Source organism: Cryptomeria japonica, chromosome 3, assembly GCF_030272615.1.
Source record: "Cryptomeria japonica chromosome 3, Sugi_1.0, whole genome shotgun sequence".
Lineage (NCBI taxonomy): Eukaryota > Viridiplantae > Streptophyta > Pinopsida > Cupressales > Cupressaceae > Cryptomeria > Cryptomeria japonica.
Window position 1 is genome coordinate 368,782,272 of NC_081407.1, and position 15,898 is coordinate 368,798,169.

The 15,898-nt window shown below is 32.2% G+C and overlaps 1 protein-coding gene across 1 annotated transcript; it reads left to right on the forward strand.

The window, feature by feature from the left end:
• The first annotated feature begins 11,477 nt into the window (after positions 1-11,477).
• On the forward strand, positions 11,478-15,484 carry LOC131056726 (glucan endo-1,3-beta-D-glucosidase 1). Its single transcript, XM_057990984.2, has 2 exons — positions 11,478-12,504; positions 13,930-15,484. The coding sequence occupies exons 1-2, from the start codon at positions 11,822-11,824 to the stop codon at positions 15,221-15,223; spliced, it is 1,977 nt and encodes a 658-aa protein (XP_057846967.1). The 5' UTR covers positions 11,478-11,821; the 3' UTR covers positions 15,224-15,484.
• The last annotated feature ends 414 nt before the right edge of the window (positions 15,485-15,898 follow it).

The following is a 15,898-nucleotide window of genomic DNA, read 5'->3' on the forward strand; positions in this document are numbered from 1 at the left end:
CAATTTAACAATCAGTCTATTGATTTTAGACGTATTTTGTCCTAACTAATTAATTAATTGCTCCTATGTTACGGGTGTGCGGTCAAAAGGAGGAATTGGGGGTTGCTCTTGTGTGTTTTTAGGAGGTGCATTTGGTTGTTCTTGTGGGTTTTTAGGAGGTGCATTTGGTTGTTCTTGTTGTGGATTAGAAGAATCTAGTTTTTGAAACAAAAAATGAAAAAACCTAATCAAAATTAATGAAATTAAATTCAAAATGTAAAACAAATTGAACAAACGGGAAAGAAAGACAAAAATAAACAAAAAAATAACCTTGATCCATAGCTTGGAGGACAAATCTAGCACCCTCTTTGCAGTTTAGGAGAGGAAATGAAAAAAAAAACAAAGGAAAAATGCGTTATTCACGGGTAAATGAGACCCAGTTTTTTTTTTAAAACTTTTTTTAACAGGCACCGCGTACATGGTTATATTTGGATTATTAGCATGTATGCGCTCATTTTCCTATGAGCGGTGCATACACGCTCATTTTCCTAGGCATAGCGCGTACGTTCTCATTTTCCTATGAGCGGTGCATACACGCTCATTTTCCTAGGCATAGCGCGTACGTGCTCATTTTCCTAAAAGCAGTGCATACACGCTACCTTTTCTAGGGTCAGGAAGAACAAACCTAGGCAGGTACATGAGAATTTCAAATTTTAAAACCGCGTATGCGCTACTTGTTTTTCCATTTTTTTTTGGGTGGTGTCCACTTTTCTGACCACCATCTTTGTGCACATACCCATACATCTTCTTATGCGTTCAAAGTTCTTTCTATTCTTAAGGGTGGAGAACCAGAATTGGAAATGGTGAAACAAATTCATTGTGAATGGATGAATCAAAGTCTCATAAACTAACTTCTATCCAATCATGAACCCAAAATTGGCTAAATGAAATTGGAAACTTGCCTCAATGGTAAATACCCACCGAAAATTCAAGACTCCAGTTCAACAGAGATCAAATGAAAATCCATGGATGTGCATGAACCCTAAAATTCGTGTTACTAAACCACAAAATTAAGCCAAACATTCAAAGCATTAAAACTAAATAACACTTAATTTTGAGACCATCCTTGGAACTCAACATTTGTTTGACATTGCTAGACTTAGAATCATTGAACTAGTTCCCTAGGCTGCAGCTTCGTAGATTGGCCAAAATCTTCAGAACATCAACTTCCACACTAATTCGGAAAACTGAATATTTTTTTAGATTATGCCTACATTATGTATTTTCCAATAGTGTTTCATATTGTGTTTGAAGCTTCTTCATTTCCTTAAAAATAATGAAAGAGGGGGGACTCTTGCCCAAACTAGCACCAAAGGGAGTTCCTTGTATAACATGAAACTTGGGCATCAAATGATTGTAATACAAACTGTAAGCACTCAAATACCAATTGGCATTGTGAAAAATCAAACCTCTCTCCCCTTTAATATAGAATGTTGCAATGTGTCATATTATTGTAAACAAACATATTATATTACCAAATACTTCTACTATATTATGTACTCTTTGCAAGGAAATATATGAGAATGCAGCGTGGAGAGATGTATTTCAGAAGCCTGAAAAGAACATCATAAGAAAAAGGTATATTAATGAAGTTCATTTCTTGCTTCTAAAGCTATCTTAAACAATTGGCAACTATTTTATATTTATGACACTTTTCAAAGCATTAAAATGCTCCAGAGGTGATAAGATCTAAGCTAGAAATATGCTACCAAAGTAGACAAGAAGCAATCACCCAAATTGAGGAAAGATTGATTGAGTTTCTCCATTCACTTTGGATCTAGACAACCATCTGCTTCTTCCTCTAAAAATTTATTTAGGAATAATCATGAAACCAAAAATTGAATTAAAATGGGGAAAGCATTTAGGCTTCAAGCCAGTGTCGAAAAGTGAAATTGCTTATAAAGACCAAACAACATAGTTTTTCAAGTAATTCCAACTAGAAGATACATAGCATAAACAAGCAATTTTCACCTACCCAAATTAACTATTTGAAACATATAAATTCAAGTGATGCATAAAATCTTCTATGTAAAATATTGACAGAGAAAATCGCGTCGACCAAAAATATGGCCAAAAAAGATTAATTTAATCTTAACTCTTGTTGGGTAAACTAGTTACCACTAAGACAAATCTATATTAGGCATACCTTTATCAAACCTGCTAGACAATGTACATTTATGTCATCAAACACAATCCCTTTATTGAGCTGGCCCCGTACAGGCTCTTCTTGTGTATTCTCTACATTTATGCACAATATACCTTCCATTTTCAATCTCATATAAAACAAATGAAAGTGAGACCAATAGCCAATTGTGAACTCCTCAAGCACTATTTAGATGCAATGAAATTTATTTAATATGTACATGCCTTAAGACCTCCTTCAACATACAATCGTTCCTACATAAGCAAAAGAATAGTGCGCCTGGGCGCACTGTTCCCTTTTGAATTGTAACAACACAACATTGATTCTACTGATGCACCAAAGACACTTGCACTGCAAAATATTTTTAAAATGGAATAAGATGAACATCCGTACAATGCACCAGTAGAAAATATTAAATCCATCAACTGTTGAATCTGAAGAATATGAAACATGACCAGACATAATAGAAAAGAAGCTAAAAGGCATCTATAGGAGGAGATGAGAATGTAGCATAACAAATGTGGAACTAAAGAGAGCCAAAATAAAAAATATGATCCTTCTAGCTTTCCTCAATTACCATTACCTTGAAATACTATTTGTGTCATCATCTCGATAGCTATCTGGCATGCAACATACATGTCGATAAAATTGATTGCCACCAGAAAAGATCACAAAGGATGAAAGAAAAACTGGTGAAGCCAACTGTTTACCAGCTCCTGCAACATACCGGTAGAGACCTCGTGGGTAGTGCGTTCTCTTGCATTGATATCTGCAAACCCATCTGCCAACGTCTACAAAGCTAATCACAAACTGCCAAAATATTTTGGATGAATATGTCAGATAAAAAATGTGTAAGTTGTACATAATGTATATGGGAAAATAAATTTATACAAAGAAATAGGACAGTTTGATTGGCTTAGAGAGAACATATTAATCACTATATAATGGAAGAGCCTCTATAGTTTCCTGCAGGTAGGAACTAATAAGAGAGGATGTGAATAATTTTATGTGTAGTGCTGGAATAATTTTTTGTTTAGTGCTGGAATACTCTTTTTTATTACTATTGTGATAAGAAAGAGTATATCTAATTTTCTATTCATTTTCTTCTTTTTTTTCTTCCATTTTTTGACAATGGATTATGGAATTTAATTCAAAATTTTTTAAAAAAGAAGGAATTCACATAATTACAAGCTAACAATAATAATATGGATTGTAGAAATTATATGTTTGCTAGAGGAGAGGGACCAGTAGTTGTACAGCTTCCAATAGTTGTTATAGCAATTGTGCATATAATATCCAGTCTTGCCACATATTTATATTAAATAATAAAATAAATAAACTGCATGTAATAAAAAAAAAATGCCAAAAGTTGATCAAAATGGACCAATACTTGGACATAAGAGAACCTATAAATGCTATATAAAAAAGGCATAAATACATTAATTAACAAGTGAAATAGATCATTTTTTGTTTCAAATAAAATATCAGAGCTATCCACTATAAGTGTGACATTTATAAAATAAGATACTCACTTAAACAAGTATTGTTATCATAGTGTAAAAATATTATTCTTATGTGTACAACTATTGGGGTAGCAATGTATATGCATTGGAGTATTTCATATTAACAATTTGTCTTATCACAAATATAAAAGGTGAACACAATAAATACCTAAGATTGATTGTTACATTAGAAACTTGTATGCTTTAGAATTTTTTAGTTAATTACTATGTATTGTATATATAGTGTCCATATTACATAGCAAAAAAATTTGTTTGTAATTTTTTGAATTTTTATTCTACTTGTTGTTTATGCTATGTATACATAACAAAAATTATGTTTGTAAAAATCGGAATTTTTATTCTACTTGTTCTTTAAGCTATGATTCATCCTAAAACAAATTCATAAGAACAAGAATGAAATGAAGTTGTATTTGCTGGAAAAAATGTATTTACTATTACAATCTTCTTTAGTCAGTATGTACAATACTTGTACAATGTTTGTTGATTATTTGTTGTAGACTTGTTGCAGATATTATCATTTTATTTCTTTGTTGTTTACCTGTTAGTAAATCTTAAACATAATTACATAGCAAGATCCATTGATTCTTAAGTCAATGAATAATGAATCCTTTTATATGAATTGCTCATTTTTACAATGGATTTTTCATGTTTTATTGTCAATTCATCAATGCCATTACTATTATCTTGACAATCACTTTTTATTTTTGTTTTACAATTTTTACATATATAAGTAGGCATGTTCAACTTGTGCCAGCACAAGTTGAAAAAATCTTCTAGACATCTATTTGCACTAATTATATGTAACTAGGAAGATTCTATTGACTTGTCTATTATTTCATCAAATTTATGTTTCATAACATCAAAAAGATTTGATTGATTACAAATATTATAGACCTGTAGAATGCATATTTGACCATAATTTGTGAACAAAACACACACTGGAAGTTTGAGGTCTAATTTATGCTCCAAACAAGGTTTTAGGGAGTATATTTTGAGTCTACTCCAATAGCATAACAACACCATTCACCTGCAAACTTGTAAGATCAAAATTTAATGTCTTCAATGCCTTAGCAAGTTTAAAAATATATTCAGAGAAACCCTGCTGCAACAATTCCAGCATCCTCATACACCAAGGGCAATTCATACAAGAAGATTACATATAAATCATATCATGATTCTCTATGATGTCTCTTTACCTCAAATAGTTCTTGGGATAGAAATACATGATCAAAATTGCACACATTCCTAACACAAATTTCCTAGAGATCACTATAATTTGGAATATGTAATGATGGACTATCGGTAATAATAGAATTACTATTTACACTTTTTATCTATATAAGCTAGCATGTGAAACCTATGCCAACACAGGTTGAAAAAAAAATCTTTTAGACATGTTTGAGGTCTTCAAAAGTAAAGGATAATTTTTATTTAAATCATACTTCTTGTGAGCCTTATATGTTAGTTCATCATGGGCAGAGTTTTAAAATCATATGTTTATCAAAACTCGAAGGACTAGGGGTTGAAAATTCCCAGTGTCAACTATCATAGCATGTTAGGGTTGATAACACTAGTTATAATAGCAGCACAATAAATATTATTTTATAAACCTTGCAAACTTAATAATTTTATTTACATTTTGTGATTTTGCAGGGAGGAGACCACTATTGCAGAATGAACTCCAATTCAACTAGAAAAAATGAAAATTGTTTTTGTTATCGCATCAAATATTATTCAACTGACATTACAAATTTGGAATGACATTTGAAATTCAAAAAGGATACAAAACCAATTTAAGAAACACAAATTAGATTTATCTGAAATAAGACAGTTGTCAAATATGGAATCAGATGACATGGAAACAATCCTTCATGCTATCACTACTGAGATGGAAAGTGACATTGTCAAAAATGATTTATCTACTTCTCAGTGGGAAGGAAGGATTTAGGGTCATTGGTATGTCAAACCACACTCTTTACATTGGTGGAGCCACTACATTTTTCAAGTTAGATGTGATGATGAATGTTTTCATAGTATTTTCAGATTGTCATATGCTTTATTTGCAAATATTTGTGAAAAATTGCATGATGACTTGAAGCAAGGTGAAATACCATATTCATTTCCTACAACTATTAAAAGTAGGGTCCTTTCAGTTGAAAAACAAGTTGTCATTGCAGTTTTATGATTGTCATCTGGGATGACAATGTTGAACATTAGCGAACTATTTGGTTGTGGGAAGTCAACTATAGTAAGATTTGTGAATAAGTTCATTAACATATTTTGTATTTGATTTCAAAGCCATATCCAGTGACCTAGTAACCAGATGGCTCTTGAGCATGTGAAAGAAGGCTTTCATAAAAAACAAGGATTTCTAAATTGTTGTGGGGCTATAGATGTAACCTACATTCAATTTCATCTTCCATCTAATGAGTGTTCCTCTGATTGGTATGATCATGATCATAATTATAGTATGTCATTACAAGCAATTGTTGATAGTGATATGTATTTCATGGAGATTTTTACAGGATGACTTGGTTTCGTAAATGATTCTAGACTTCTATGAAATTTAGGTTTTCATAAAATGTGTGAAGGTGGACAAAGATTAAATGGCCATGTTGTGTCAATTAACTCAACAAATATGAGAGAATACATTATTGGTGATGGTGGATATCCACTATTGACATGGCTAATTACACATTTCAGTGGAGGCCTAATAGTTAGTCAGAGGGAATTCAATTTTAAGTTGTCATCAACACGTATTGTGATAGAGCGAACATATGGAAGGCTAAAAAAATTGTGGCAAATTCTAGAATCGAAAATGTGGCATCCAAATTTGGAAGTACTTCCAAAAAACATTCTTTGTTGTTGTATATTGCATAATATGACATAGAATGTTGTACAAGATGAAGATGATACATATGAGGATGTTTCTATTGAGAATGGAACAAATATGCCAATTAATGAATTAGCTTATCCAGTTGCAACACTGGCTCGAGAAGTATTAATGACTTTTGTAAATGGTGATATGAACAATCTAAACATGTAAAGTCATAATCAATCCAATGTTTAATTTTTAATAAAATATTGCAGTTAACGAGGTGCACTTGACATGGATTTGATTTGAAAAGAATGTGAGATTTTTGTTCACTATTGGTTTTATTTATTTATAGTCTACTCTTGTTTTTTATTTTAGAGTTCATCCAACCTGATATATCATATAAATCATTGAAAAAATATAACTAAAGTGAACATTTGCAGACTAAAATTTCCAACATTTTACTCAAAGAATCATTTTGTCTTCCTTGCTTGGAACAAGGTTGAATAAGTGGTCGTTCTATGCTTTTGCATTTTGCAGGGTTGGCTTGAACATCACACACTAAGCTGATGAAGCTGGCTGCAGCTATTCTAGCTCTAAAACAGACCTATCGTACAACGTGTTAGTGATAGGTTAGTCAATCGCAACCATTAACTGCAAAATCAACAGTGTAAAACGCATGACTAACACACGTGTTAGTCAATCCATACTGTCTTTTTGGAGCCAGAATAGATGCGTCTGACGGAGCTTAAGTGGTTGGACCCATAGCAAGTACCTTACACGCTTTCCTTTGCAATTTTTGTTTCCTGTTGCATTAAATTTAAAACGGCTCCCTTTATCGTTGTTTCCGTAAATCGCCTCTTCAATTTATCCCACATAGGTAGTGGAGAAAAAGCCCCATAGAATGGTTCGAATGTCTACTATAGATTTACCTTTTAAGTACATGCTTAAAAGCAAATTTTTTATATTATCAAATATAAGATAAGCATGAGATTCCATAAGAGTGAAGTATGAAATTTTAAATTTATGTTTCATTGAAAAGTTTTTTTATTTAAATAAATAATTGTATTTCTAGTTAAAAATAAATATTTTAATGTAGCAATAATTTTATTTTATTTATATTGTTTATTATATTATATTTATTTAATATATTAATAACTACTATTAAATTATAAAATATATTATAAATAGATAAAGTAGTTGTATAAATTTCAATAAATGTATAAAAAAATTATTTTATTTAATGATTTAACATTTAATTAATCATTATTATGTAAAATTTAAATTTAAATTATTTATATATTTAACAATTTAGTTAATCCAATATTTTCATGTTTAATATATGTAATTTAAAATTTTAATTTTAATTGATTTGGATCAATATTTTATTCTACTAAAAAAACTCAACTTTGAATATGCTAGTAGTAGTTGTGTCTAGTGTTAATCTAATTTGGAGTCAAGATCAATTATAGCTATAATCTCAATAATGAAATATATTTGGTTACCTAGAGCATTAAATTTCATGGTATATGATTGTTCTTGTTACCTAGAACAGGAAAAGAAAACTTACATAGTCACCCACAACATGCATTTTCATTCACACTCCATAAATAACACAAGGCTTTTAATTTTGTTATATACATCTAAAGTGATTTTTTTTGTTTCATTGGGTTTTTTTTGTTGCTATTACACACCTTTGCTTATGGATCTAATACATCATTCTTTTTTCTCCTTTTTTTTAATAATGGGAGTGATCCACATGACTATAATTTATCTATAAAAATTAACTCTTCAAAATAAAATAATTTTAAAAAATAATTAAATTACTCTTCAATTAATTAAATAATTCTAATATAATTTTTAATTGAAGATCTTTAATAGAATTTTGAGAATAAAGGACCTTTTATTTTAGTTGGTGGAGCTATTGACTATTAAAGTTGACCTTGGCTCTAAATTAGATTAGTACTAGGCATAACTATTACAACATGGTCCTTAGAATAAACATTTATTAAATAAATATTGATGGGAAAATAATTCATTAGTGAAAAGCCTTTGTAAAATAATTGGTTTTAGTTTTGATAGTTACAACCCTCAATGGGGTTGAATTTGAGTTTGCCCCTTATAATCAATATTTGTTAAATATTGATGTTTAAGTGATTTTGAAGTAGTTGAAAGTAAAACTATGAATTCTTATAAATATTTAATCTTGACTTTATAGAAGTGATTTTATATTCTAATGTTTGACATTCTTATAAAGATATATTTTAAATATCTATATTGATTACTAGTATATATTTTCTTATCCAATAATTTTTCCAATAAAATTTATAAATGATAGAATTAATATTTCAAACTCATGTATGTATGTATGTATGTATAATGTACACACATATATATGTATATATTGACACACACACACACACACACACACACACACACACACACACAAATACATACATATATACATATACATATACATATACATATACATATACATATACATATACATATATATGCATATATATAATATATGTATATATACATATATATGCATATATATAATATATGTATGTATAGATATACATACATATGTATGTATGTATATATACATGTATATGTGTGTCAATATATACATATATATATATACACACATATATATGTCAATATATACATATATGTGTGTGTGTACACATTATACATACATACATACATACATACCTTTAAAATATTAATTCTATCATTTATAAATTTATATATGTATATATATATACATATATATATATATATACACACACATATGTATGTATATGTATATGTGTGTATGTATGTATATGTATATGTGTGTATGTATATATATATATATATATATATATATATATATATATATATATATATATATATATATACACATGTGTGTGTGTGTTTTCTAATTTTTAGAATAATATTTAATCATAAATTTTATGTTTGCATTTTTATTATTAATATATGTCAAATGATTTACGATAATTGCATTGAAAAATATCCTATTTTAAAATAACATATGTCATGTTATATACAACCAATAAATATTCAAAAAATAAAATAAAAGTTATTTAAATATATTGAATTTTAATTATTAGATATATTATTTTTAATTTATTGATAGTAAAAATTTATAATATATTTATTATTAAATCACTCTTTTAATTTATTGATATTAAATTTTTTAATATATTTAACACCTTACTTAAAATAAAAGGAGAGGTGGTAATATTACATAATTCGTATTTATAAGCTTAAAATAAAAGAGACTTAAAATTTTCAACAAAGACTTTCCATTTACCACGTGAGGTTTTATCTCCGTCAAGAGACCTTTATGACACAAGATAATTCGAGGTTTGGTCAGCATATTAAGAGGCACGTATTCCACTTATCTAAATCTCCTATGGATGTGGGATTAAAAACACAAAAAAACGTTGTGCAATGCGCTTCCACTACACACAACACAGCGAATTTGAAAGTTTCTGGGTGACATTACCTATTTCCTTTCCACCCAGTTTACCCTTCTGCTTGCATTCCCCATGTAATTTCAATTTTTGTCATGTGAAAAATCCTTCTAAATGGACAAAACGAACTGCTACGGGATCGGGAAAGGCAGAACGGAATAGTGAAGGCTATCAGAAACGGCAACGGTATAACGGAAAGTGTTAATAAAACCGTTCTAACAGTTAATGCGAATGAGAACGGAAATTGCAAAAAGAAAAAGAAAAAAGTACCTTTGAAAAGTGTGTTGTGGGCCCGGCCACATGCCTTTTCTATGCTTCTGCATTTTGCATATGTTTATCAGAGCATTTGTCTGATCATATACCCCTTTCTATTAGGCTGAAGTTATTCTGGGTCCAAAACAGATTTTTCGTACTGTGATCGCAGCTGTTTATTACAAAATCGACGGTGTAAAATGCGCGACTAACACGCGTGTTAGTCAATTCGTACTACCGTTTTGGAACCAGAATAGACGCGTCCCTTCCACTATGCTTTGATGGATGTCCATATCCTCTTTCAAAGATACCAATTTAGCACAAGCCCCAACTATGTTGGCGGATAGAAACTGATTGGTCCAAGCGAGGAGAATTTGAAACTACAACTTTAACAGCATACCGTTGACGACATCACTATTTGACGAGAACGGCAAACATCTCCGGGCTAAAACCGTTGATGAAAAGGAACAACGAAGATTATTTAGATCGTCTTGCACTAGAGAACTCCTCATTGTTTATCTTTCAAGCTAACTCAAATGCTTCAAAAAGGGTACGCCTTCTACTTAATAATATGCTGGCGTAATAATATACTTTATTACTTAATAATAATGCATTTAAATTTTTTTAAAAATTATCTCAAAAATGTCAAAAGATATCAAATTCAAATATTGTAATATACAAACTCATGCATACATACATACATATTCAAAGATCAAAATTTGAACAAACATAAAATATACAAAGACAAAGATGTCAAAATCTATGTATTCCCACTTATTTCCATAAAAAAAAAAAAGAACAAATATTTATTATTAAATTTTAATATAGACTTTTTGAAATAATTATTAATTATATATAATATAGTTGAAGTTTTCATCTCACATAAATCTATAATTTAATGAGTTGATTAAAGATACGCTTTTCTTAATAGTTTTTTTTTGTATGGAAGTCTAGACGTGCAGTCTTATATCTAAAAATATATATGTTAATGTTTTCTATATATCTATATAATATTATTTTATTTTATTTTATAATTTTAAAATAAATTAAAATCTCAAATCTAAATGAAAAAGCAACTTCCTACTATTATTATTTATTAAATGTAAAAAAAAAATTAGCAACTTTTTATTAAATGGAAAAGAAAAATCAACAAATATAGTAATCATCAGTTCACAAATGTACCCTAATTTTCATACCGAGGCCGACCTTCAAATTTGCATTCATACAAATAGATGCCAGTTCCAACAAAATCATGTTAAGACTCCGCTTATTCCATTGTTTGAACGCTTGCGAAAAAGAGAGGTGTTTGCAATCAAATGTTCCTTCCCATGTCAACAGATCTGTAGCCACTGATCCTAAAGTCCACCCCTTCTTGTTCTGCCGTAGCCATTTGAATTCGGACTGTATTCCTCACAAGGAATACCACAAACACCAAGCATGTTTTTTGAGCTGGTCGAGTTGAAAGCCTGAACATTGCCGAAGAATCTGATGCGGTGATCAAAGAAACCATAGTGGCTTTCTACCATTCGAAACAGCACAAAAAATCCCAATAATTCCAACCACAATGCACCCAATAATGAGTGCATTTCCGGCTGTGAATAACACGGCCGCACCCAACCCAGCACCTTTCTTCGCCCAAAATCTCCTCAATCCCCCCTTGCCCACAAACGCAGCCTGGCAAAATTTTGCCCTGAATAAGGGCAACCAATCGGAGTATGTTCACCCGTACCTTATCCAATCTAACCATGGCACCCTCACAGTCTCCTACGCGGCCCGGGTCGTCAACGCATCCCTCATATTCCAAGTCTTTTTGGCCAATATCATCATCTCCTGCGCTTCCTCGGGCTCTCACAAGATTACCCATTACGACGACCTCAGTGTTACTCTGAAGCTCCCTGGTCCTCTCATGGTTCCCCTGGTGCGAGGCAGCCCTTATATCACTTGCATTGTCAAGGGTGGGCACCTCAAATTTTCCACCATACATAGTGTCTTGAACGTCTATTCCTTCAATGGCTATACCAAGCACAAGATCCAGTTCGACAATGGCCAAACATGGCTTCTTTATAGCTCTGTCCCCCTGCAGCTCAATTCTGATCTTAGTGTCTCGGGAGGATTCCTAGGCGTCCTCAGATTGGCCTTGCTTTCTGACAAGTTTAACCAGGTTGCGGATGAAAAAGAGCGGGTCTTGGACCGTTTTAGTAGCTGCTATCCGATCTCTGCTCATGTCGACCTCACCGCCCCGTTCAGGCAGAGTTTTTAATCTTCGTTTTATTCAACATTTTGATGAGGAAATCTAGTTGATTTTAGATATATATTGCAAAATTCATCAAGTTTTTCTGTAAATTGTGGTTCAATTTGATAGATTCACTGAACTTTATCAGGATTGGTTTTTGATTTGGAATGCATCTGACAAGAATTATGTAAATAGTTTTTTCTAATTTTCGGATTATTTCTTGATAGTTTTATCAAGGACTAGATCTTCGAAATTTCCAAAACTATGTTATTTGCATTACAATGTTGATTAGTGAATCACAAGCTTCTGAGAATCAAGGACTAGATCTTCGAAATTTCCAAAACTATGTTATTTGCATTACAATGTTGTTTAGTGAATCACAAGCTTCTGAGAATGGAATTTCCATTGATTACCGTATTATTTGCCTTTTTTATTTCTTGCATATATTTTCCATTGTTTCTTTAGAACTCCTCATCACTGTATAAGTTTCTGGGAGACAGAGCCATCGAATTAGTAAAGAATAAAAAGATGCAGGAGCATTCCTTATAGAAATTTCAAGTATGATAATGGCAGGTCCTGTACACCAAATAGCTCTGTAGAACCCTTCAAAGTGCATGTGTCTAGATTGAAGATTGTTTTTACCATAGCCAGGGAAACTTCTTAAGTGAAAAAAAATAAGGAAAATCCTTACAGCTGGCAAACTATTCTTTCATTTTGGGTAAGAGATTTCGGTTTATCTTATGTAGATCTTGAGGTCAATTCTTTCCCTATCAATTTATCCAGCTGTAAGCTTGTTCGGGTCCAGTCTGCAGTACAGGGGTTTTATAGAGGGAGCTGACCTTGTCTTAAGCAGTGAGGACCCTACCCAAGTGTGAGTTCCAAGTCGCTGGGCTGTCAAAAAGAAAACATCTAACTTTGTATTTTTTAGCATCCAAAAGATAAAACAGAGAATTTGCAACATAGAGATTTCAGTTCTCAGATTGTTTTAATCAAATTCTGACAGGTTTAATTTAATGATATTAGATTTCTATAATCTGATTATATTGATTGATCGTAGTAATCATTTTTTATATCTGAATTCGCTAACGTTTTGTTGAGTTTTGCCCTTTGAAGAACAAAATTATCCTGCTGGTCCAGAATCTCCAGATAAAGTCTGAGTCTTCAAACTGTTGTTCTTAAGTTGTAAAGTTTAAACACAAATTCAGCAAGCTTTGTTTAATTGTTGTCGTTTAAAAGGGTGTACACTAGTTTATGATTGTATGATTGCAAATGTCTTGCCTAAGTTTCCACTGTCCTGTAGAAATAAGACATTCATAGAAAATGTGCTCCCTAAACAATTAGCCCATAATGTACATGTTACCTGCTTTATGAAACGCAATGATTAGCCTATTATTTCACACTTCTAACAGGTCTGCTATTCCTTCATTGTTCATCTTCAGGATTAGCTATAAGTGGAAGACGAGAGGGTGGGGAGATTTGCTTATGCTTTCCCACTCAGTACACAGGCGAATAATGACGGCCCCAGGGCATGATAAAGTTATCTCAGAGTTCGGCTATAGAAGCATGGACGGGGACCTGGTGGGTATCGTTGGGGATTCGTGGGTTTTAGAGGAGACACCCATACCCATAACCTGGTATTCAATCAAGGGCTTCCAGAGCCACAAAGAAATGCAGAGAGTAGTCTCTGCTCTGGAGCAGGATGTTGCAGATTTGAATCCGATCAATACCACAGCTACTTATTTCTATGGGAAGCAGATCGCCAGAGTTGCTAGGTTGGCTCTGATAGCGGAGGAAACACACAGTCATAGCCTGATCCCTCGTGTAAGAGAGTTTTTGGAGCAGTCCATAACACCCTGGCTGGATGGGACTTTTAAAGGGAATGGATTTGTGTATGATAACAAGTGGGGTGGTCTGATCAGCAGAAACGGTGCCAATGATTCGACAGCTGATTTTGGGTTTGGAGTGTATAATGATCATCACTACCATTTTGGGTACTTTTGCTATGCAATTGCAGTGCTTGCCAAGCTTGATCAGAATTGGGCTTGGAGGTTCAAGCCCCAGGTGTATTCCATTGTGAAGGATTTCATGACTGTTAATCCTGCAGAAGAGCTGTTGTACCCTCGTCTGAGGAGTTTCGATCTGTGGAAGTTGCATTCTTGGGCCAGCGGGCTCACAGAGTTCCCAAATGGGAGAAACCAGGAGAGCACCAGTGAGGCCCTGAATGCATACTATTCTGCTGCACTTTTAGGTTTGGTTTACGGAGACACAGATTTGATTGGGATTGGATCTACCTTGGCTGCATTGGAGATGAGGTCTGCCAAGGCCTGGTGGCACGTTCCATTGAATACCACTGTTTACGAATCTGAATTTGTGCAAGAGAACCGCGTGATTGGAATCTTGTGGGCAAATAGGAGGGTCAGTGAGCTGTGGTTTGCTCCTGCTGAATGGAGAGAATGCAGAATGGGTATTCAGGTGCTTCCCATTCTGCCCATTACTGAACTTTTGTTCTCCGATGTGGGGTATGTTAAAGAATTGGTCGAATGGACTGTTCCTGCATTGAACAGGAAGGCTGTTGGGGACGGATGGAAGGGATTTCTATATGCATTAGAGAGTTTGTATGACAAAGACAGTGCTCTGCAGAAGGTAAAGACTCTGAAGGGGTATGATGATGGCAATTCACTGGCAAATTTGTTATGGTGGATATATACAAGAGGAGGTTCTGATAGATTCTAGCTGTTCATTTTACTGTTAAACGTAGAAATTCTATTTTTTGCACAAGCTCCCTTTTATCAGGCATTGGTTTTTCTGGTGTAACCGAATTTCATTTATGCCTAAAATGCGACTTAGCTGAATAAATTATGCCTTCAAGAATTTATGCCTTAATTGATTTATGTTTTGGCATGTCTTCAGCTTTCTTACGTAGAAAAGATTACTTTAAACCGATTAATACTGTGTAATGCCCATCTTCTATAAACTCCACAGAAATTTATAACCAGACGTTCATATTACCTGGTGTAGGTGAATTATAATGCTTTCGGTAGAAAGCTGAGTTTTTTTATTGTTAGATATTTATGTATATATGCAATTAATTTTATTTATATGATCAATCATCATAATAAATTTATTGTATTTCTATAGTTTTATTATTTATATATATTTTAATAATAAAAATAAAATTATTTATTTCTTTTCTTTTCGACTTATATTGCTAGTCATTGTACAATAAATTTGTTTTTCTATTTTTTAACAAATTATTTATTTCTTGATCTTTAGTTCTATCATGAAAAACAGAAAATCTAGAAAAATCTAAGAGCATTTGAGAAATCTTATCCAAGAAGACACAATGTATTCAATGCCCATTAATTAGAAATAGATGGCAAGACTACAAGAATCTTTAATGTAGAAGGC